The sequence below is a fragment of the Ictalurus furcatus genome, chromosome 28 (genome assembly GCF_023375685.1).
Source record: "Ictalurus furcatus strain D&B chromosome 28, Billie_1.0, whole genome shotgun sequence".
Taxonomy (NCBI): Eukaryota; Metazoa; Chordata; class Actinopteri; order Siluriformes; family Ictaluridae; genus Ictalurus; species Ictalurus furcatus.
The window spans coordinates 10,621,792-10,637,950 of record NC_071282.1 but is presented as its reverse complement, the minus strand read 5'-3'; the positions used below and the strand labels follow the sequence as shown (position 1 = coordinate 10,637,950).

General features: G+C 39.7%; 1 protein-coding gene across 1 annotated transcript; it reads right to left on the bottom strand.

The window, feature by feature from the left end:
- Window positions 1–505: 505 nt before the first annotated feature.
- Window positions 506–15,547, bottom strand: arcn1a (archain 1a). The gene is made up of 10 exons (XM_053618392.1): window positions 15,371–15,547; window positions 12,319–12,582; window positions 10,998–11,177; window positions 10,389–10,585; window positions 7,654–7,818; window positions 5,607–5,772; window positions 5,295–5,442; window positions 5,065–5,173; window positions 4,692–4,896; window positions 506–2,063 (listed from the first exon to the last, which is right to left on the bottom strand). The coding sequence occupies exons 1-10, from the start codon at window positions 15,371–15,373 to the stop codon at window positions 1,974–1,976; spliced, it is 1,527 nt and encodes a 508-aa protein (XP_053474367.1). The 5' UTR covers window positions 15,374–15,547; the 3' UTR covers window positions 506–1,973.
- Window positions 15,548–16,159: the final 612 nt, after the last annotated feature.

Here is a 16,159-nt window from a genome sequence, read left to right as displayed (position 1 = left end):
AGTATTACTCAGTATAATAGATTGAGAAAATGACTTTTTTTAGCTGTTACTTAATGTAAGTGATGACAGGAAGTTGTTCTCAGACATTCTACATTAAAACTAACTATAAATGGTTAAAACAATGCGTCATTCATGAATAAATAGTATATTGTGATTGTTGGCAATTTGCTGTGATGTAAGTGGGGGAAAAAACACTTCTGGATCTTCTGCTATTGAAACATAATCCTTTTTGGGATCATAGCACATCACACTGCTGTGTTGCAGATTATTTTTCTTATAACAGCCTGCCCCAACATGTTTTATTCTTACATATACAATAACAAGGACAATAAAGCTTAAGTTTGACATTTGCCATTAGACTTAAATTATACACAAGTTTTGAATAAACTGATTTTGGGCGAGTAAAAGAAAAAGTAAGAAAAAAAACCAACACTGAAGTATTTTGTCCATGTAACTGTAAATATAGAATGTAGAAACAATATAGTAAAGAGGCTTTTCACTTGGGTCCTTTTACACACTTTAATCATTTCTTTAATAAGTTTACACTGGAATGTTACTCATCATTACCCTATTAATTATTTTACAGAGTTACAAAAAAAACCCCAAAAACATTTGAATAGATTTTTTTCCACTTCCCACCTGCAATATGATTAACAAAACAGACAAGACAACGAAACAATAAACTTGAATGTCTTTCTTTTTTTTCCTTGGAGCAATGGAAAGAGTCAATGCATGAATACAGAGAGCTTCAAGTGTCATTTCTGATGCAAAGACCTAGTGCTTAAAGGAAAAGTTTAGTGAAAACTCATACACTCATCTCTGCTAACAGCACGTCGACCTGCGCTAGCAAACGCAGAGCTCATGACTGACTCAACAAAAAGGTTGAAACAACTTGAGGTTTTTTTCTGTAATCCTTCTAGGACTTTTAATGCTACCCCTTCAAATCTAACATCACATTACAGCAGAATGAAACCGTCACCAAAACTACAGGCCCTCTTCTTTCTAAATTATAGGTAAACGTGGCCCCTGATGACGTCCAAACCCCGCAACTCATGTATTGCACTCTCTACAACATTGCCAGCTTAACCAGGAACTCACGTTTTCACACGTGTTGCCCAAAAGTCTGAACATCACTGCCTCATTGATAACGAAGTATAAAAGCAGGCTTACTGAATTATTACAAACCCCGAAAAGGATTTCAGTGCCATCCAACATGCCACTGGCTTACAGATTGCGGTGGGGGAGGGACAAAGGCGATAATGCAAATGAACCAGATACAAGTTTAGACTTGCACGGCAGGCCACTTCACAGCAGATGTGAGAGATTTAAAAAAAAAAAAGCCCAGCAGATAGAAAGATACATGGGGAGGGGGGCGATGGCAACATAAACAGACACATAAAATGAGGTCCCATTTCATAGTACATGGTTCTGCCAATGCAGGAAAGGAGTAGTTAGGACAATGGTGGCTCTTTCACTTGAAAACAGGAAAAGACAAACAGTGCAGGGATTTCAGACAGAGCAGAATCCCAGGACAAAAATGTAAGCAGATTCATGTAGAAAACATGATACTGGCTAATTTTCCCTTAATGCTAAATTAGATTAACCTTCAGTAAAGTTCCATAATCTATACAACCGAGAAAAGAAATGGTAGATTTGTATAAATTACTCTCCTGTTAGCTCCATATGGTCTCGAACTGATTGGTTTGGCAGAGTCATTCTTGTTCATGATCTCAAACCAATCCCTTAATAGAACTATTTACTTTTGTACAAAGATACAAATAAAGCAAAAACTGTCAGCCATGAGGAAAAGGGTTGGTTTTTTTTTTGGAAAGGGGGAAAAGAAGAACAATTTTTTTTTTCATGCTCTATCTTTCACTTTCTAGTTCATACTGTGTTTATATTACTGTCAGTCTCATCACTGGTCTGATATTCTCTGAAGCTGGTGTCGGAGTTTTTGTTGACGAGTTCCTTCCTTAGAGTATTTCATACTTGTCGACCACGAAAGATGTTTCTGTGGAGAACCGCACCGGACTGCTCCCGTCCACCTGAGACACTTTAGTGACCTGCGAGAAGAGGGGAAAAGAGAAGAAAAAAAAAAGTGTGATGCGTTAAAAATGATCTGGAAAATGATCCTGTTGTTCACCAAAACTGATCTTTATATATAAACAGTGTGGTCAATAGACTAGGAACAAAACAGTATAATGGTCTACTAGAAAAAGAAATCTGGGTGTCTTTCTTCCATCCTTTGTCTGCTGAGGTGTTCTGGAAGCCCAGGTTGCTTTGATAGCGGCCTTCAGCTCGTCTGTATTTTTGGGTCTGGAGTCTCTCAGTTTCTCTATGGGGTTCAGGTCAGGCGAGCTGGCTGGTTAATCAAGCACAGTAATACCATGGCCAGTAAACCAGTTACTAATAGTTTTGGCACTGTGGGCAGGTGCTAAGTTGTGCTGGAAAAGGAAATCAGAATCTCCATAAAGCTTGTTAGCAGATGGAAGCATGAAGTGCTCTAAAATCTCCTGGTAGACGCTGCATTGACTCTTGACTTGAGAAAACACAGTGGAGCAACACCAGCAGATGACATGACACCCCAAATCATCAATAACTGTGGAAACTTCACACTGGACTTCAAGCAACTTGGATTCTGTTCCTCTCCACTCTTCCTCCAGACTCTGGAACCTTGATTTCCAAATGAAATGCAAAATTTACTTTCATCTGAAAATTGATTGTGGTTGTGTGTACTGAACCAGACAGAGATTAAACACTCAGGAAACCGTTGCAGGTGTTTTGGGTTAATTAGCTGATTAGATTTCTCCTCAGGTCGACATTTCTCCTCAGGTCGACTGTATGATAAATTCTTTATTCTAATATTTTGAGATACTGGATTTTTGATTTCCATGAGCTGTAAGCCGTAATCAAGATTAAAACAAAAATAATAGGCTTGAACTATTTCAATTTATGCATAATGAATCTAGAATATATGAAAGTTACACTTTAATTAAATTACGGGAAAAAAAGTAACTTTTCCACAATATTCACATTTTTTGAGATGCACCTATATTTCCTTTTTTTTGTTGTTGCTGTTCTCTTCTGACTGATTTGAGCTGGCGGGACTTGTCGCCTGTCGAAGTGACGTCAGGCTTACCGAAGAAACAGAACAGAATTAGCTGTCTGCTCATGTCTGCTTCCCCCTTTACACTATGCATACATTAAACTGGCCTTTTCTTGCACAATGGAGGAATTTCTTTAGCACGTTTTTGTGTGTAGTAATGGTGAGTAATTGTACCTCATGTTTTTTGTGTGTTTTTTTTTTAAAGGGTGAAAGGAATGAGAATTAGTGTGCCTGCACTACACTTGAGATATTGAAATACACCTAGTCCTGTAAAAAGGTATGCGAGTTAATAAACACATTGTTAATAATAATAATAATAATAATAATAATAATAACAACAACAACAACAACAACACAAACACATTGACAAAGACCCAACAAAGTTTGATTTGATGTTGGCGGCAAGTCTCGTGACCCTAAATAATAATAAGCCGGTCGTTGCTACATCATAGCAACGACCGGCACAGTTAAATGAGAAGAAAGTACAGCGCATTTTAATCTATTTTATTAAACTAGAATGCACTATGCTTTTGCCCTTCTTATCAGAATAGCCAGATGGAAAGTGGGAAGTAGCAGTGCAGACAAAAATATATACAATACACACTGCGCAATGATTCACGTTAAAAAGAAACAAAATTGTGGAAGCTCCGTGGCCCATCATCGTTACACACTTTTCTATAAGTAGCACTGTTAGTAATTAAATTGCAGTTAGGGCTATATATTTCTTGCATCTCATCCACCCATTCATTCATCTCCAATAACTGCTTTATGCCAGTCTGGGTCACAGTGGATCCAGTGCCTCTCGTGGGAATACTGGCTGTGAGGCGGGAATACACCCGGGCACCACGCACACATGTATATGTGTACTCATTCTCACACTCATTCGCACCTAGGTGTAATTTGGGAAACCAGAGGAATAAAACAGGTGAAACTCTACACAGACAGTAATCTGAGCTCCGAGCCATTCTGTAGCTGATGCAGCGACACTCCCTACTGCACCACTGTACGGTTATTTCTTGAATCTTCCATTTCTAATTGCTTACTTAATGACAGATCTATATCGGAGTTCATATCAGAGTTTTTAACATCTAAAAATGGGCTGCCAGGGTCAAACTGCCAAACATAAGCCCACAGAAACACATTTACTAAATGTTTTGGCAAATAAATTTGATCACTTAGAAGTACTGTAGTATGTAATATATGAACACTTTAAGCTATGCGTATAAGCAGATTCATTATATATTTGTAAAATGAACAAAAAAGTGGTATTATGTGTAAGTAGCTAATTTCCAACAGGCAGATACTACTGACATTTTCAGTCTCAACTGAGCACGTGTGCATCACGACTGCATTCTTTATACCCTATGTAGTGCGCATATACAATGGAGGGGTTTCAAATCAAAAAGGTCCAGAATTAGGATGAGTTGATTTTTCAACAGGCAGCTTGTGGAAATGTACAATTAAGGTACGTTAGTGACAAAAAAAAAAAAGGTTCTTTTGAAATTGATAATGCTTGTGAAATGACAGCTGCCCCTACTAAAAACAACAAACTGACTGTGAGCCATGCTTCCCATCATTTGTGTACCTGAATGTCACAGTAGTTCCCTTTAGAGACGAATGATACATTAACGGGAAAGAAGTCATTGGGCTGGCCGGCTATGCTGAACTCCAGACTGCCAGTCTTGTTCTTTACATCCACCACGGGCAGACACCACTCCAGGACATTCCGTCTGCTGTCGTGTCGATACTCTCCATCCAGGTCACCGATCACAGGTGCTCCCACACCCGATCTGCATCATTCACATACACACGTACAGGTAAATTATGACAGGTGGCAGGACAGTTAATAATCCAGGAGTTCATCCGTTTTAGGGTACTCATTTAAGATAAAAATGTCCCCCATCAGAAATAGAACACTACACAAATGTAGTATGTATTGAATTATTAGACAGGCTTACGGTATGGGGATTGAGATGACGACGTCGTTAAGCTCCAGCGATTCCTCCTGCAGTTCGTACTCAATGTTAACATCGCAGCTAGATCCACTTTCTGAGGGCCAGCAGTTTACTGCAAACAGAGGAGGAGAAAGAAAAATGAGCCTACTCTGCAGTATAACAGCATGAACATGGACATTGTTCTGGTGAAACAGTAATTGAGACAAACATAAAGAAAGCACTGGAGCACTGACTTGTTAGCGGTATAAGGGACTCGTCTGTGGTCTGGAGTCTCCACTTCAGCACTCCAACATCGTTGTTCAGGGGGAACGACTTCTCTGGGTTCTTCAGGCCGATTATTGACTCCGCTGTGAACAGCTTCTTATCCACGTTGGGGTGGGTCTATGGGAGTGGAGAACACTTTAACCCATGCGATTTCAGTGACTTTACCAATGAATAATGCATGGCAGAGTAAGATTCTTAATCTACATGTTACATGTGAATGTAATGTTGAAATCATCCTGGTGACAGAACTTTTAATAAATGCAGATGTTTCAGAGGCCTACCTGTAACTGGACCCCTTGCTTATCGTTGTTGTTGATGAGCAATCTGATTCGCCCGTTCTTCTCCTCTGAGACCCGAAGTGTGATCATGCCCAGTATCTCCATGTTCTGCAGCCCTCCATCACGGCCGCACGTGAGCGTGATCTTTTCCTCTATCCGCAGGTGCACACTGCAACCAGCAGAGGGCACAAGAATGATACAGACACTATTACTTCACATTTTCAAATTTGGACATTGTTAGTACAAATGCATAAAACTATGGGCTTTCCTGTACCAAAATGGGTGCCTAAGTAAAGTTACAGCAATTTAAAGTCACCTAATATACTCATGGAAAGACATTACTGCCAAATTTGAAAGAATTATAAATTTACAATGGGAAATGTGTATTCAGTTTTTTTGATCATTAGTAGCATCATTCACATCAGTCTCTGTCTCAGATCAACTGAGGTAAAGGTTTTCCAAAATCTGTGGCGTTTAAAAAGTCTCATTGTCGCATCTTAAACCGAAGTCATTATTTTTCGCTCTCCCACCGTTTCCTCGGTCCCTGAGACTGAGGAATTATTTATTCTTCTAATAAACAAACGTAACAAATCTTGGGGGTTTTTTTTGACTCCAATTTACAGTTTGATAAATAAAATTAGTGCTGCTGTAAAGCGAAGCCTTTTTCACTTAAGGTCTATTACAAAGTTTAAACAGTTTCTATGTACAAGAGACCTTGAAACTGTGCTCTTATTACATCACGGTTGGACTACTGTAATTCTCTGTATGTTGGCCTTCCACAATCTGCCCCGTATCACGCAAAATGCAGCAACTAGACTTTTAACAGGGACTAAAAAGATGGATCATATTTCTCCTGTTTTGGTATCTCTTTACTGGCTTCCTGTAAAGTTCAGAATTGATTTTAAAATGACTATTTAAATATCTAAAGTTCTTTCTGGTCTTGCTCCACAGTATATTACTGACCTTCACCCTTACTTTCCTAACAGAACATCTAAGGTCTTGTAATCAACAACTTCTATCTATATTGTGTTCATACGATACCCTGTTATCGTACAAACACAAAGGATGACCAAGCTTTTTCTATGGTTGTTCCCAAACTCTGGAACAGTCTCCCCCTTCACGTGAGGTTTGTTCCACCTTTAGCTATCTTTAAACTACTGTTGTCTTTAATGCTTTATAAATAAAATTTGATTTGGCTTCACTCAGCTGTTTGCTCTTGCAGGTCGGTGGGGAAGTAATCACTCCTTAATTCAGTAGTTTTTCATATTAGTTCTTTTAAACATTTTTTAAAAGGTAGACCTCTGTTGTCTGTATAGAGTATGTCAGCACTCTTCTCTGTTATGATGATGTAATGGTGCAGGAGCATCGCAGACATTTTGACATCAGATCAACTGCATAGGCTTTTCACTTCCTTTTCAGTTTTCGCTGAGAAAACTGTTAGAAAAGTGCATAGCTTAAACAAAAAAAAGAAAAAAAGAGGTCTCAGACATCTTTATGCAGAGTGACTGCATTTACAGAGGCAACTGTTAAACTGGTTTTGCAGGTAGAGCCAAGGCAAAGTTAAAAAGTAACCTAATTACAAACATGTTAACATAAAGTACAGATGGCAAAGTATATTACTTTCATGTCAAAGACTGAGACTTTTATAATGGCAATAAAAGTTCCTTACAGAGCCTACAAAACCATTACGCATCGGGGTCTTTATTTATTGCTTCATCACAAATATTTCAGAAATGAATCAATTAACACAATAGCATATCTTTAAGGGTTAATGAGACAACTATGATTTAACATTACTATCTTGAGGAGATCAGTTAGTAGAAAAAGCATTTTCTACTTGGTTCATCTTGTTTTCAAACGCTATAAGCCCATGCAACAGCACTACAAATCAACAGGTTATTCCATTTAATGTATAATTACTCCTCCCAGAGGAAGCTGTAGGAACTACTTTCAGACAATCCTTAGACGTTTAAAAAGAGTTCAAGCGGCTCTAAGCAAGCTCTCTTGTTGTATTAAACAGTGCAGAGCTAAATCTGCAGCCAGGGCTTACCTCTCTGTGTTAGCTGGAGCAGGCAGAGATTTGGAGACCTCAGAGGGTTTCTTGCCAGTGCCAGACAGGATAACGTTCTCACCCTCCGACTTCAGTTTATCCACAAAGTCGTCCACCTCTTTGCCCCTGGCTCCCAGTTTGAGGGCTCTGCTGGGACCACTAGGCCTGAGGAAAAATACCAGCAGAGAAAGATTAAGCTCCACAGTAAAGCTTCAAGTGTCTGAAAGCTTCCACAGACTGGGAAAAAAAGCATGCAGGACATAAATGTTTTCAGAGCTGTAAAACAACACCTGAAGCTCTACCCAAAGGCGTGTTACACTGGAATGTCAGGTCAAGGCTATTGCTTTCCAACCGTAATATTAAAATGCTCAGACAGGCGTGTGCTATCTTCAATGCATTATTATCCATAATGCTGCATCTTTATTAGTTGGCAGTAAGGAGTGTTTGCTGTGATGTCTGTAGAGAAAGTCATTACATAATGTCTTGCCCAACAAGTTACATGGGGCTTTCATTCAATATAGACAACCGAGGGAGTTCTAAAGTGTGTGCAGTACGTGGTTCATGTCATGAACTAGATCTGCTTTCATTTTGACCAACAGTTCAATCAACACCACATTATGAGGCATGTGGCTTCATCCAAACACATCCACATCTAGCCTGCACAGTTTCTTTTAATGATCCAAGGTCATTGTTTTTACTTGTCTGCATGAAACTTGTAACTCCATACATATTCAAAAACAGGAAACACTTTCTATATGTTATGAACTTAATTTTAAAGTCATAATCTACAACATTATGATTGTGCAGGTTGTAGCTGCCAAGTGAAGTGTGCAGTAATGATACTTATTACCCCTAAGTGGGCAACCAGACTAAACACAAACATGCTGTTTGTTCATCGTCACACACTTTCATGTCGCAGTCAGGTGTAAACTGCACTGTATTAACAACTGGTCCGCTAGTGCTTACGGAACAAACCTGAGACAGAGGTTGTATGGACTGGATCGAAGACTGTTTGCACCACACACACACAGACACACACTTTCCATTGGGAATTCTAAGAAACACTTTACATCTAGAAAACGTAAGTGAGTGCGAGTATACGTTGTAAAGTAATAACTCCAAAAGTAGCTGATCGACCGGGACATGCTGGTGGTCTTACGTTTGCTTCTTGAAAGCTAATGTAATTATCAAGTACAGGAGGCAGAGAGCTACCAGTTTAGCAGTATGCACGTCTAAATCATCACACGCTCACCTCAAAGGATGCTCTTTAGCGCAGTATTAATATTTGCACATAAACAGTTCCAGAAAATTGCAGAACAATAAGGTTAAAAAAACTACAAATTTACAAGTGAGAAATAAAATCCTCCAAATTCCTTCAAGCAAACTATTTGACCTTAATGATTCCACCTTCAAGATAACTGCCGCTGCTCCTAACTATTAGTACAACCAGCATGCAACATCGTTTTCTCCATTTTAGAGAACTAGTTTGTTTTTCAGAGAGCCAGTCTATTTGAAATCACATAATTTATGCAGGTTTAGACAGTCATTAATTCCCCGTGAAGTGCCTTGAAACGTGCAGCGGTATTCGATGTGTTGACGTTATTTCCACTGAAACACGAAGTCAGGGCGGGACATATCGAACAGCACCACCCCCTTTGTAAATAGCCAATAGCTTTTAGCTTACCTCACAGCCTGGGCTAAACCATACTTGACAGTTAGTGCCATGGAAAAATGCCTGGAACAAAGCTGTGAGCTGACACAAATACCTTCTGTTTCCAAGTGAATGAATTCAAGCCGTTTACACATTTACTAGCCATGCTTGCTGATATGACTTCTCTCGCTCAACGACGGCAAGCTCGTCAAGGTGGCTTTTATAACGTTGGGGGGGGGGGGGGGGTACACTTCAGATTCTACAGAGCATTTGATTGGACAGAAAATCTGATGATAAGCTGAAGTGCAGAATGATGTCATCAAAACTGCTGATCCTTACTGGTGGTAGAGCGAGACTGTACATTTTGAACGGATATAAACTTCTAAATGCGAATTTAGATAACCTCAAGGCTAACATTCATACTGAAAGCTACAAAACTTTGATGCTTTAGATTCATTTTTATTATTATATCATTATTATTTCTTATCACGTTGTACCTTGATCTTACATTTCATCGCTGTGATCAAAGTAAACTTCCATATCCATCTCCAATCCACACTGGCTTCTCATTCCCTGCACCTTACATACAATATAACTTACAGGAGATGAATTCTCCACCTAGCACCCTCACAAACAGTGTAAAATGACATTCGTGCTTCAGCCCCAGACACGCATGACTGCTTCTGTGTGCATGATACTTCACTCACACTATTCAGAATTTCGCTCACTTGGCGGTATTTAGGAGCATGTGAAAGTTAATTCCTGTTTCTTTTCACTAAAACATTGTCATCTTTGCACGTTGTGTTTGAAACAAGCTTACGATCATGCTGAGAGAAACATGACCGCACCAAATGCATTCTAGCAACAAATCAGGCATGTATTGTTTTGTTTCAAAATTATTTGGTTCATGTGATGTCACTTCTCATGGCAATCCAATTCCCCAACCAACATCCTCCAGAAAAAGTCCTCTTACTTTCACAGATGATAAAGCGAAACATGCACTCAGCGAGGATACGGATAGTCTTTGGTTTGCATTCTTTTTGCTGAGCCGAGCTGAAGCCCTAATTGTACGGAAGGGTGGTACCTGGTGGGTGTTGGAGCGGGTTTGGGTTTCTCCGGCTCAACCAGTGTGTCTGTGATAATGGCTGTGCTGCTGCTGCTACTGCTGCTGCCGAAGCCACCAAAACCTGGAGATTTCTTCCCGCGTTCAGCGTCCCGTCGCGCCTGCTGCAGCTCCTTTGCTTTTCGCCTCATTTCAGCCTTTGCCTCTCGCTCCTGGGTCTGAAAACATGAAAGAGAGAAGGAAAGCGGACGTTCAAATTAAGCAGTGTGTGTAGTACTTTTCAAAACTGTGAATAAAATATAGTCAAGTCACAATTTTTAGCTTTTCATTATATAACAGTTATATAACAGTTGAGATCTGGGATGGGAAGAAGGAAGCGTTCTCTATATGCAGCACAAGACACACTTCATGAAGTGCTAATTAAGCCGATGGCACGGGGCAAATCAGCCAGCGACAGCACCGATCTGGATTCTCGGATTTGTCTGACAGCTCGTATGCAGAATCAACAGCCTGCATACTGCTGCATATATACCAGAGTGTTGCTTCCCCCACTCCTCCTCCTCTTCTCTCTCTCTCTCTCTCTCTCATTCATCTCTGTCTCTCTCTCTCTCGTTCATCTCCGTCTCTCACCTCTCGAACAGCGCGGAACACTTTCTCCTCGTGCGAGTCCATCTCAGTAAAGGTCCTAATCTGTGCCAGATTGACGTTCTCCCTGTAACCAAGGGCGACGATCTCGTCGAAGGCGAAGATGAGGTCGAAGCAGTGCTCCGAGATCTCGCTTTCCTCCAGCACGCGGCAGTACTCTGGAATCTGCACAGCCGTGACACTCGGTTTCAGTGAACATAAACTACCATTTAACAGTGTGTGAAAATATGATCCGGAGGAGGTGGCTCAAATATGCAGTTTGCAATGTTTAAAAGTGGTTCTAGACCCATAACCATGATATAATTAAAAAAAATAAAGAAAAGAAAAATACACCTCTAGGCCAAAAAAAATGGGCCAAGCCTAAAATGGCAAATTATTAAGCTTTTAATGGTCTTAATAACAAATCATTGGTCAGGAAATGAACAAGAATTAAACAAATAGATAAAGGAAATTAGTATGGTATAACTTTTCCCTTTGATTACTTTAAATGTTTAAGCTTTGCAGACAGCATTTTATTTATATTATTTTTCACATTTTATTTTGTTTTTCCTTGTGTTAGTTTTTACATGACTTTTACATCAATCATTTGAATCATTATCATGATCTTACCTATGCCTACAAGAAGACTACACGTGAATTTCCCCAAACGGTTCACTGCAGTAAAAATAAACAAGCAAATTGTGCCACAGGCTCAGGAGTGCATTTCTTTAATTCTTGCTAATTTTCTGACCAATGATTTGTTGTTAAGATCGTTAAAAGCTTAATATATTTTGCCATTTTGGGCTTGGCCCATTTTTTAGAAAAAAAATCATTTGCAATATTGGCATGCAGTGGATCTGGCAGAGTTCTTCACTTTTTCCCTATGTCTCCATTCTCCTGACACCACAAAGTATATATAGTTTTAACAGAAAAGCTTAAGAAGAAGAGGGCGAAGGTTTATTCAGCAGTCTGCAATCGCATAAATTAACGCAAAATCAAGCAAACACCGCAATATTCAGAGGAGCCTGCAATTTTTCAAAATTACCGCTGATTGTCCACAGATTTGGGCCAAGTCATGTGAAGTCATAACAACGCACACTCAGCCAAAGCCCTCTTCGATTCACGTGCGTCAAACATCAGTACAGCTAGAAGATCTCATTTACCAACAAACACCACTGCAAAAAACTGTGCAAAACAATTTCATGCGATTGCGATTTCGCCAATTCAAATAGTTTTCTGCCAAAAAAAAGCACAAAAACTCTGCAAATTGCATTGCAAATTTTGAAAGAAAGAAATAAAAAAAAAGCCACAGTAACATCCAACATACCACGCGTGAGAAAAGGCGGAGGGTCTCCAGGTCCTCCAGGATGTTGCTATTCTTGGTGGTGACCAGCACCATATACAACTTCTCCAGAGGCTGGTAGACATAGCGCACGCTCTCCGTCTCTACAAACGTGTGCTGCTTGCCTGTGTTCATCAGCTTGGGGAAGGCGGCCAGCAGGCCCTCCACGCGCGTCCGTGTCATCTCAACAAACTGCCGTGACACCAGAGCTTTTCCAGCCTTGGTGCACACTGCTGCGGCCAACAGCACCTGCAAATGCAAATCAGATGCGTACAATCACTGCTGCTGACCTGATTGTGTATATGAGCAATCTTTTTTGCTTGTTTCCTGCGATTTGGAAATGTGCAAAAAATAAAAATTCTTTTAAATCGCACATTCTGTGAGTATCTTGATCTCAGCTGAGAGTGGTGTTTTGATTAAAGACATTTGAGCTAGGCAGACAATCATTTAATTCTTTACTTAACAAACAAGCACACATCATATATTGGAGTAAGAACACAGGTATAAATGCTGTGCTGCTGTGAAAAGGATTAAGGAAAGACATCCCATCTAGTCTACTTTTACAGCTAAGGGTAAATAATTTAGTGCATACAAACTCAAGTGCTGTTAAGACCAACTTATTGGCAAAATTTGTCACAGTTGACTTAACAGCCCAAAGTAAAGGCACAAATCCACACCTTCCTCAAACAGACATGAAGCCTGCTACTGCGGTTTCAAGCTGGCTGCGAAATCTCTAGCTTTGTTTGTATGTCGTTTAAAACATACAGATAAAAAGCGTACAGAGCAGCAGAACACACACAGCTGTACATAGCGAGTTCTGTTGTGCTGCTGGGGGAGAAATACAACGCCCTTGAGATTCATCAGTGACTACGTTTACATGGACAGCAGTAATGTAATTACTGACCTTATTTTGAATAAGACAATATCCTGATTAAGGTGTTTACATGAGTTGCTTTTAAAATATTCCTGTCATGTTCCCATTTTACACTATAGAACATAGATCGATTAATGGCACACGTCTTTATGTCCCCATGCCACGCCGTCCCCTCCAGAATTTCACGTATCAACATACAGTTCGTCTTCATTATGGTACCGTATAAAGTTTGGGGTATTCCATTTTAAATTTTACAAAAGGTTCAAGTGCAGTTAATTATTTGTTCTTATTTGTCACGACTGCTTCAAGCCACGGGCTGCTTCCGAAACCACGTACTTACCTACTATATAGTAGCCGAGATACATGTATTTCACCTACTATATAGTAGGCAAGTATGCGGTTTGGGACGCAGCTGTGCTCTCGTTTGCCATGAGCGTATGTGTCTTGTCGCAAAATGCGGTGAAAACTCCCACATGACGTTAATAGTGTGATTAAGGTGTGTACATGTCTATAATGCACTTCCATAATGCGACTAAAATAGGAATACTCCACATGTCTTAATTCGATTTGTGTTTACTTTGAGTATGACTTTAGCCGGATTAAGGTCATCAATAATCGCATGGTAGTTTCTTAATCAGAGTATTGTCTTAATCGGATTGACGTAGGATTATTATTGTCCATGTAAACTAGTGATGGGAAGTTCGGATCATTTTACAGACTTAGATCTTTGAATCTCGTTCAGCCAAATGAACGGATTTTTTTTCGAGTCATTTCGTTCATTTCAACAGAATATAATTCAAATGTTACATGTTAAATTCCCCAACACACCTAGTACTTACGCAAAACTATAGGCTAATGCAACCAAGTCCGAATTATGAGAAACAGAAATGATTACTTAATTGCTTAGCATTAGGTCTTCAGGTTATGCAGTCTGTTAGTTCACCTCACCTCCCGATCCAAGTCCTTCTTTCTTGTGTCACCTTTGTCATATCTGTTCCCTGGAAACCGAAATGATTAGTTCATCTCTCAGGTCTTCGAGTTCGAGTCGTTCATTCTTCCGGTGACCGCCCCATTGGCTGAATGCATTGGGGCGGTCACGTGATGAACGAACGACTCGAACCCGTAGATTCGAGAAATTAACTAATCATTTCTGTTTCCTGTACAGAACCTCTGGGGATGTTGCAGTGCATGCGCGGTCAATGAACGAATGACTCAGAGACAACTCGTGGTTCATATTAAAGTCATATTGAGTCATATTAAAGATTCGGTCAAAATGAACAAATCATTCATGAACAACACATCACTACTGTAAACTTACTGAGAGTGGTTGTGTGCAGTTGTGTGTGCTGAACTGAACTGTCGAAGCTATTGATATTGTTGATATTGATGGAAAGCATGGGTTTTACATTCACAGTTGGTTTATTAATGTGGTGTCATGTGATACAGCAGCTTTAAAAAACAGTTTTTAGAGAAAAGGCAATGCCTGGGGTCTTTATAAAGACTTTCACTGACAGGAAGGAGATTTGATATGTTGACTTATGTCTACGTCATGCGACACTTTTTTTTGCATAACTGTCCCGTTAATATGACGTCATGCGATTCGGCAGGTAGGTTTTATCTGAGGTCTGCAATGACAGCACTGTCCATAATGATTCATGTTTCTCAGAGCTACTCCTGTAAGCTGCATGGTCAACACATACTGGAATAACAAATGAATGACCAGAATGATAAATGCCACTCCGTTGAATGTCAATAAAATCACTACTCTGCGACTAGCAAGCCTACTCGCTAACCCCAAAGCTAACAGGTTAAAAGCTTTGGCCTTCCGTCCACTAACGTTATGTTATGCTAGTTATGGACTCGACACTGATGCTAACTCACCTAAGGTTTAGCGAACTGGCTACACTGACCTCCACAACTCACCATGATCGTGAGTAACTTGTATCGAATGAAAGCCCAAATAATTACGTTTGGAAATTCAATTTAGTCCAAAAAAAAAAACAAACAAAAAAAAACAAACAACCCAGCTGGCTGGCCATTTCAGCTGCTAAATTAGCCAGCTAGCTTCAGGTATATCGATATCGCATATTGCTGAGTCGCTAGAACACGCCTGTCAATGAAACCTTTAGGTCGTAGTTAGTCAACAAATAAAAACCTACTCACCATGTTTAGTGTCTGTAATCTTCAACGCCGTTACGCTTTCAGCAGCAATCGTATTGTGTAGTTAAAATACGCGTCGTGACAAATAAAACAGGTGTTTGTGTGCAGCAGTCAGCCTGTCTGCGGCTCAATATGGCAGAACCGCCGCTAAGCCACGTCTCCAACCGGAAGTAGCCGATCAGCGAGGTAGAAGGACTCGGGCTACATCCCAAATGGCGAGTTGCTATACATTTAGTGCACTATGTAGGGTGCACATATCGTTATTTCATACACCATGTAGTGAATTTATAGATAAACGAAGCTAACATTTGGGATTTGACCAATGTTGAGTATGTGGAAGATTTAGCATCAGCAGCGAGTCGGTTGTTTAGTTACCAGTCAAGCAGTTAGACACCCGAAGAGGTTGGGCCAGGAAAGATTATGGAAATACAACTTGTGTAATTACAATTTACTGAACATACAACTCACGTTCAGGAATTACTCCTTTGGTTGACCAAAACCTGCATTTCAGTTTTATTTTCTTTTTAAATATATGACCTGTATGGATATTAATGTAAAACGTTGTATGTACTGACGTTCAATTATAAATAATATAATTTCTACCCAAAACTACTAGAACTGTGCTTTTATATAATTTTTTTTAAAAATAAAAACACCGTACATAGCCCATGTATGAAGAATAATTTAATTCTTCCTCTCCCTCATGGTCTATTATTTAATTATCCATTTACTATTTATCTATAGACAAATTGTTACTATGTAAATTCTGTTATTTGAACCACATTTGTAAAT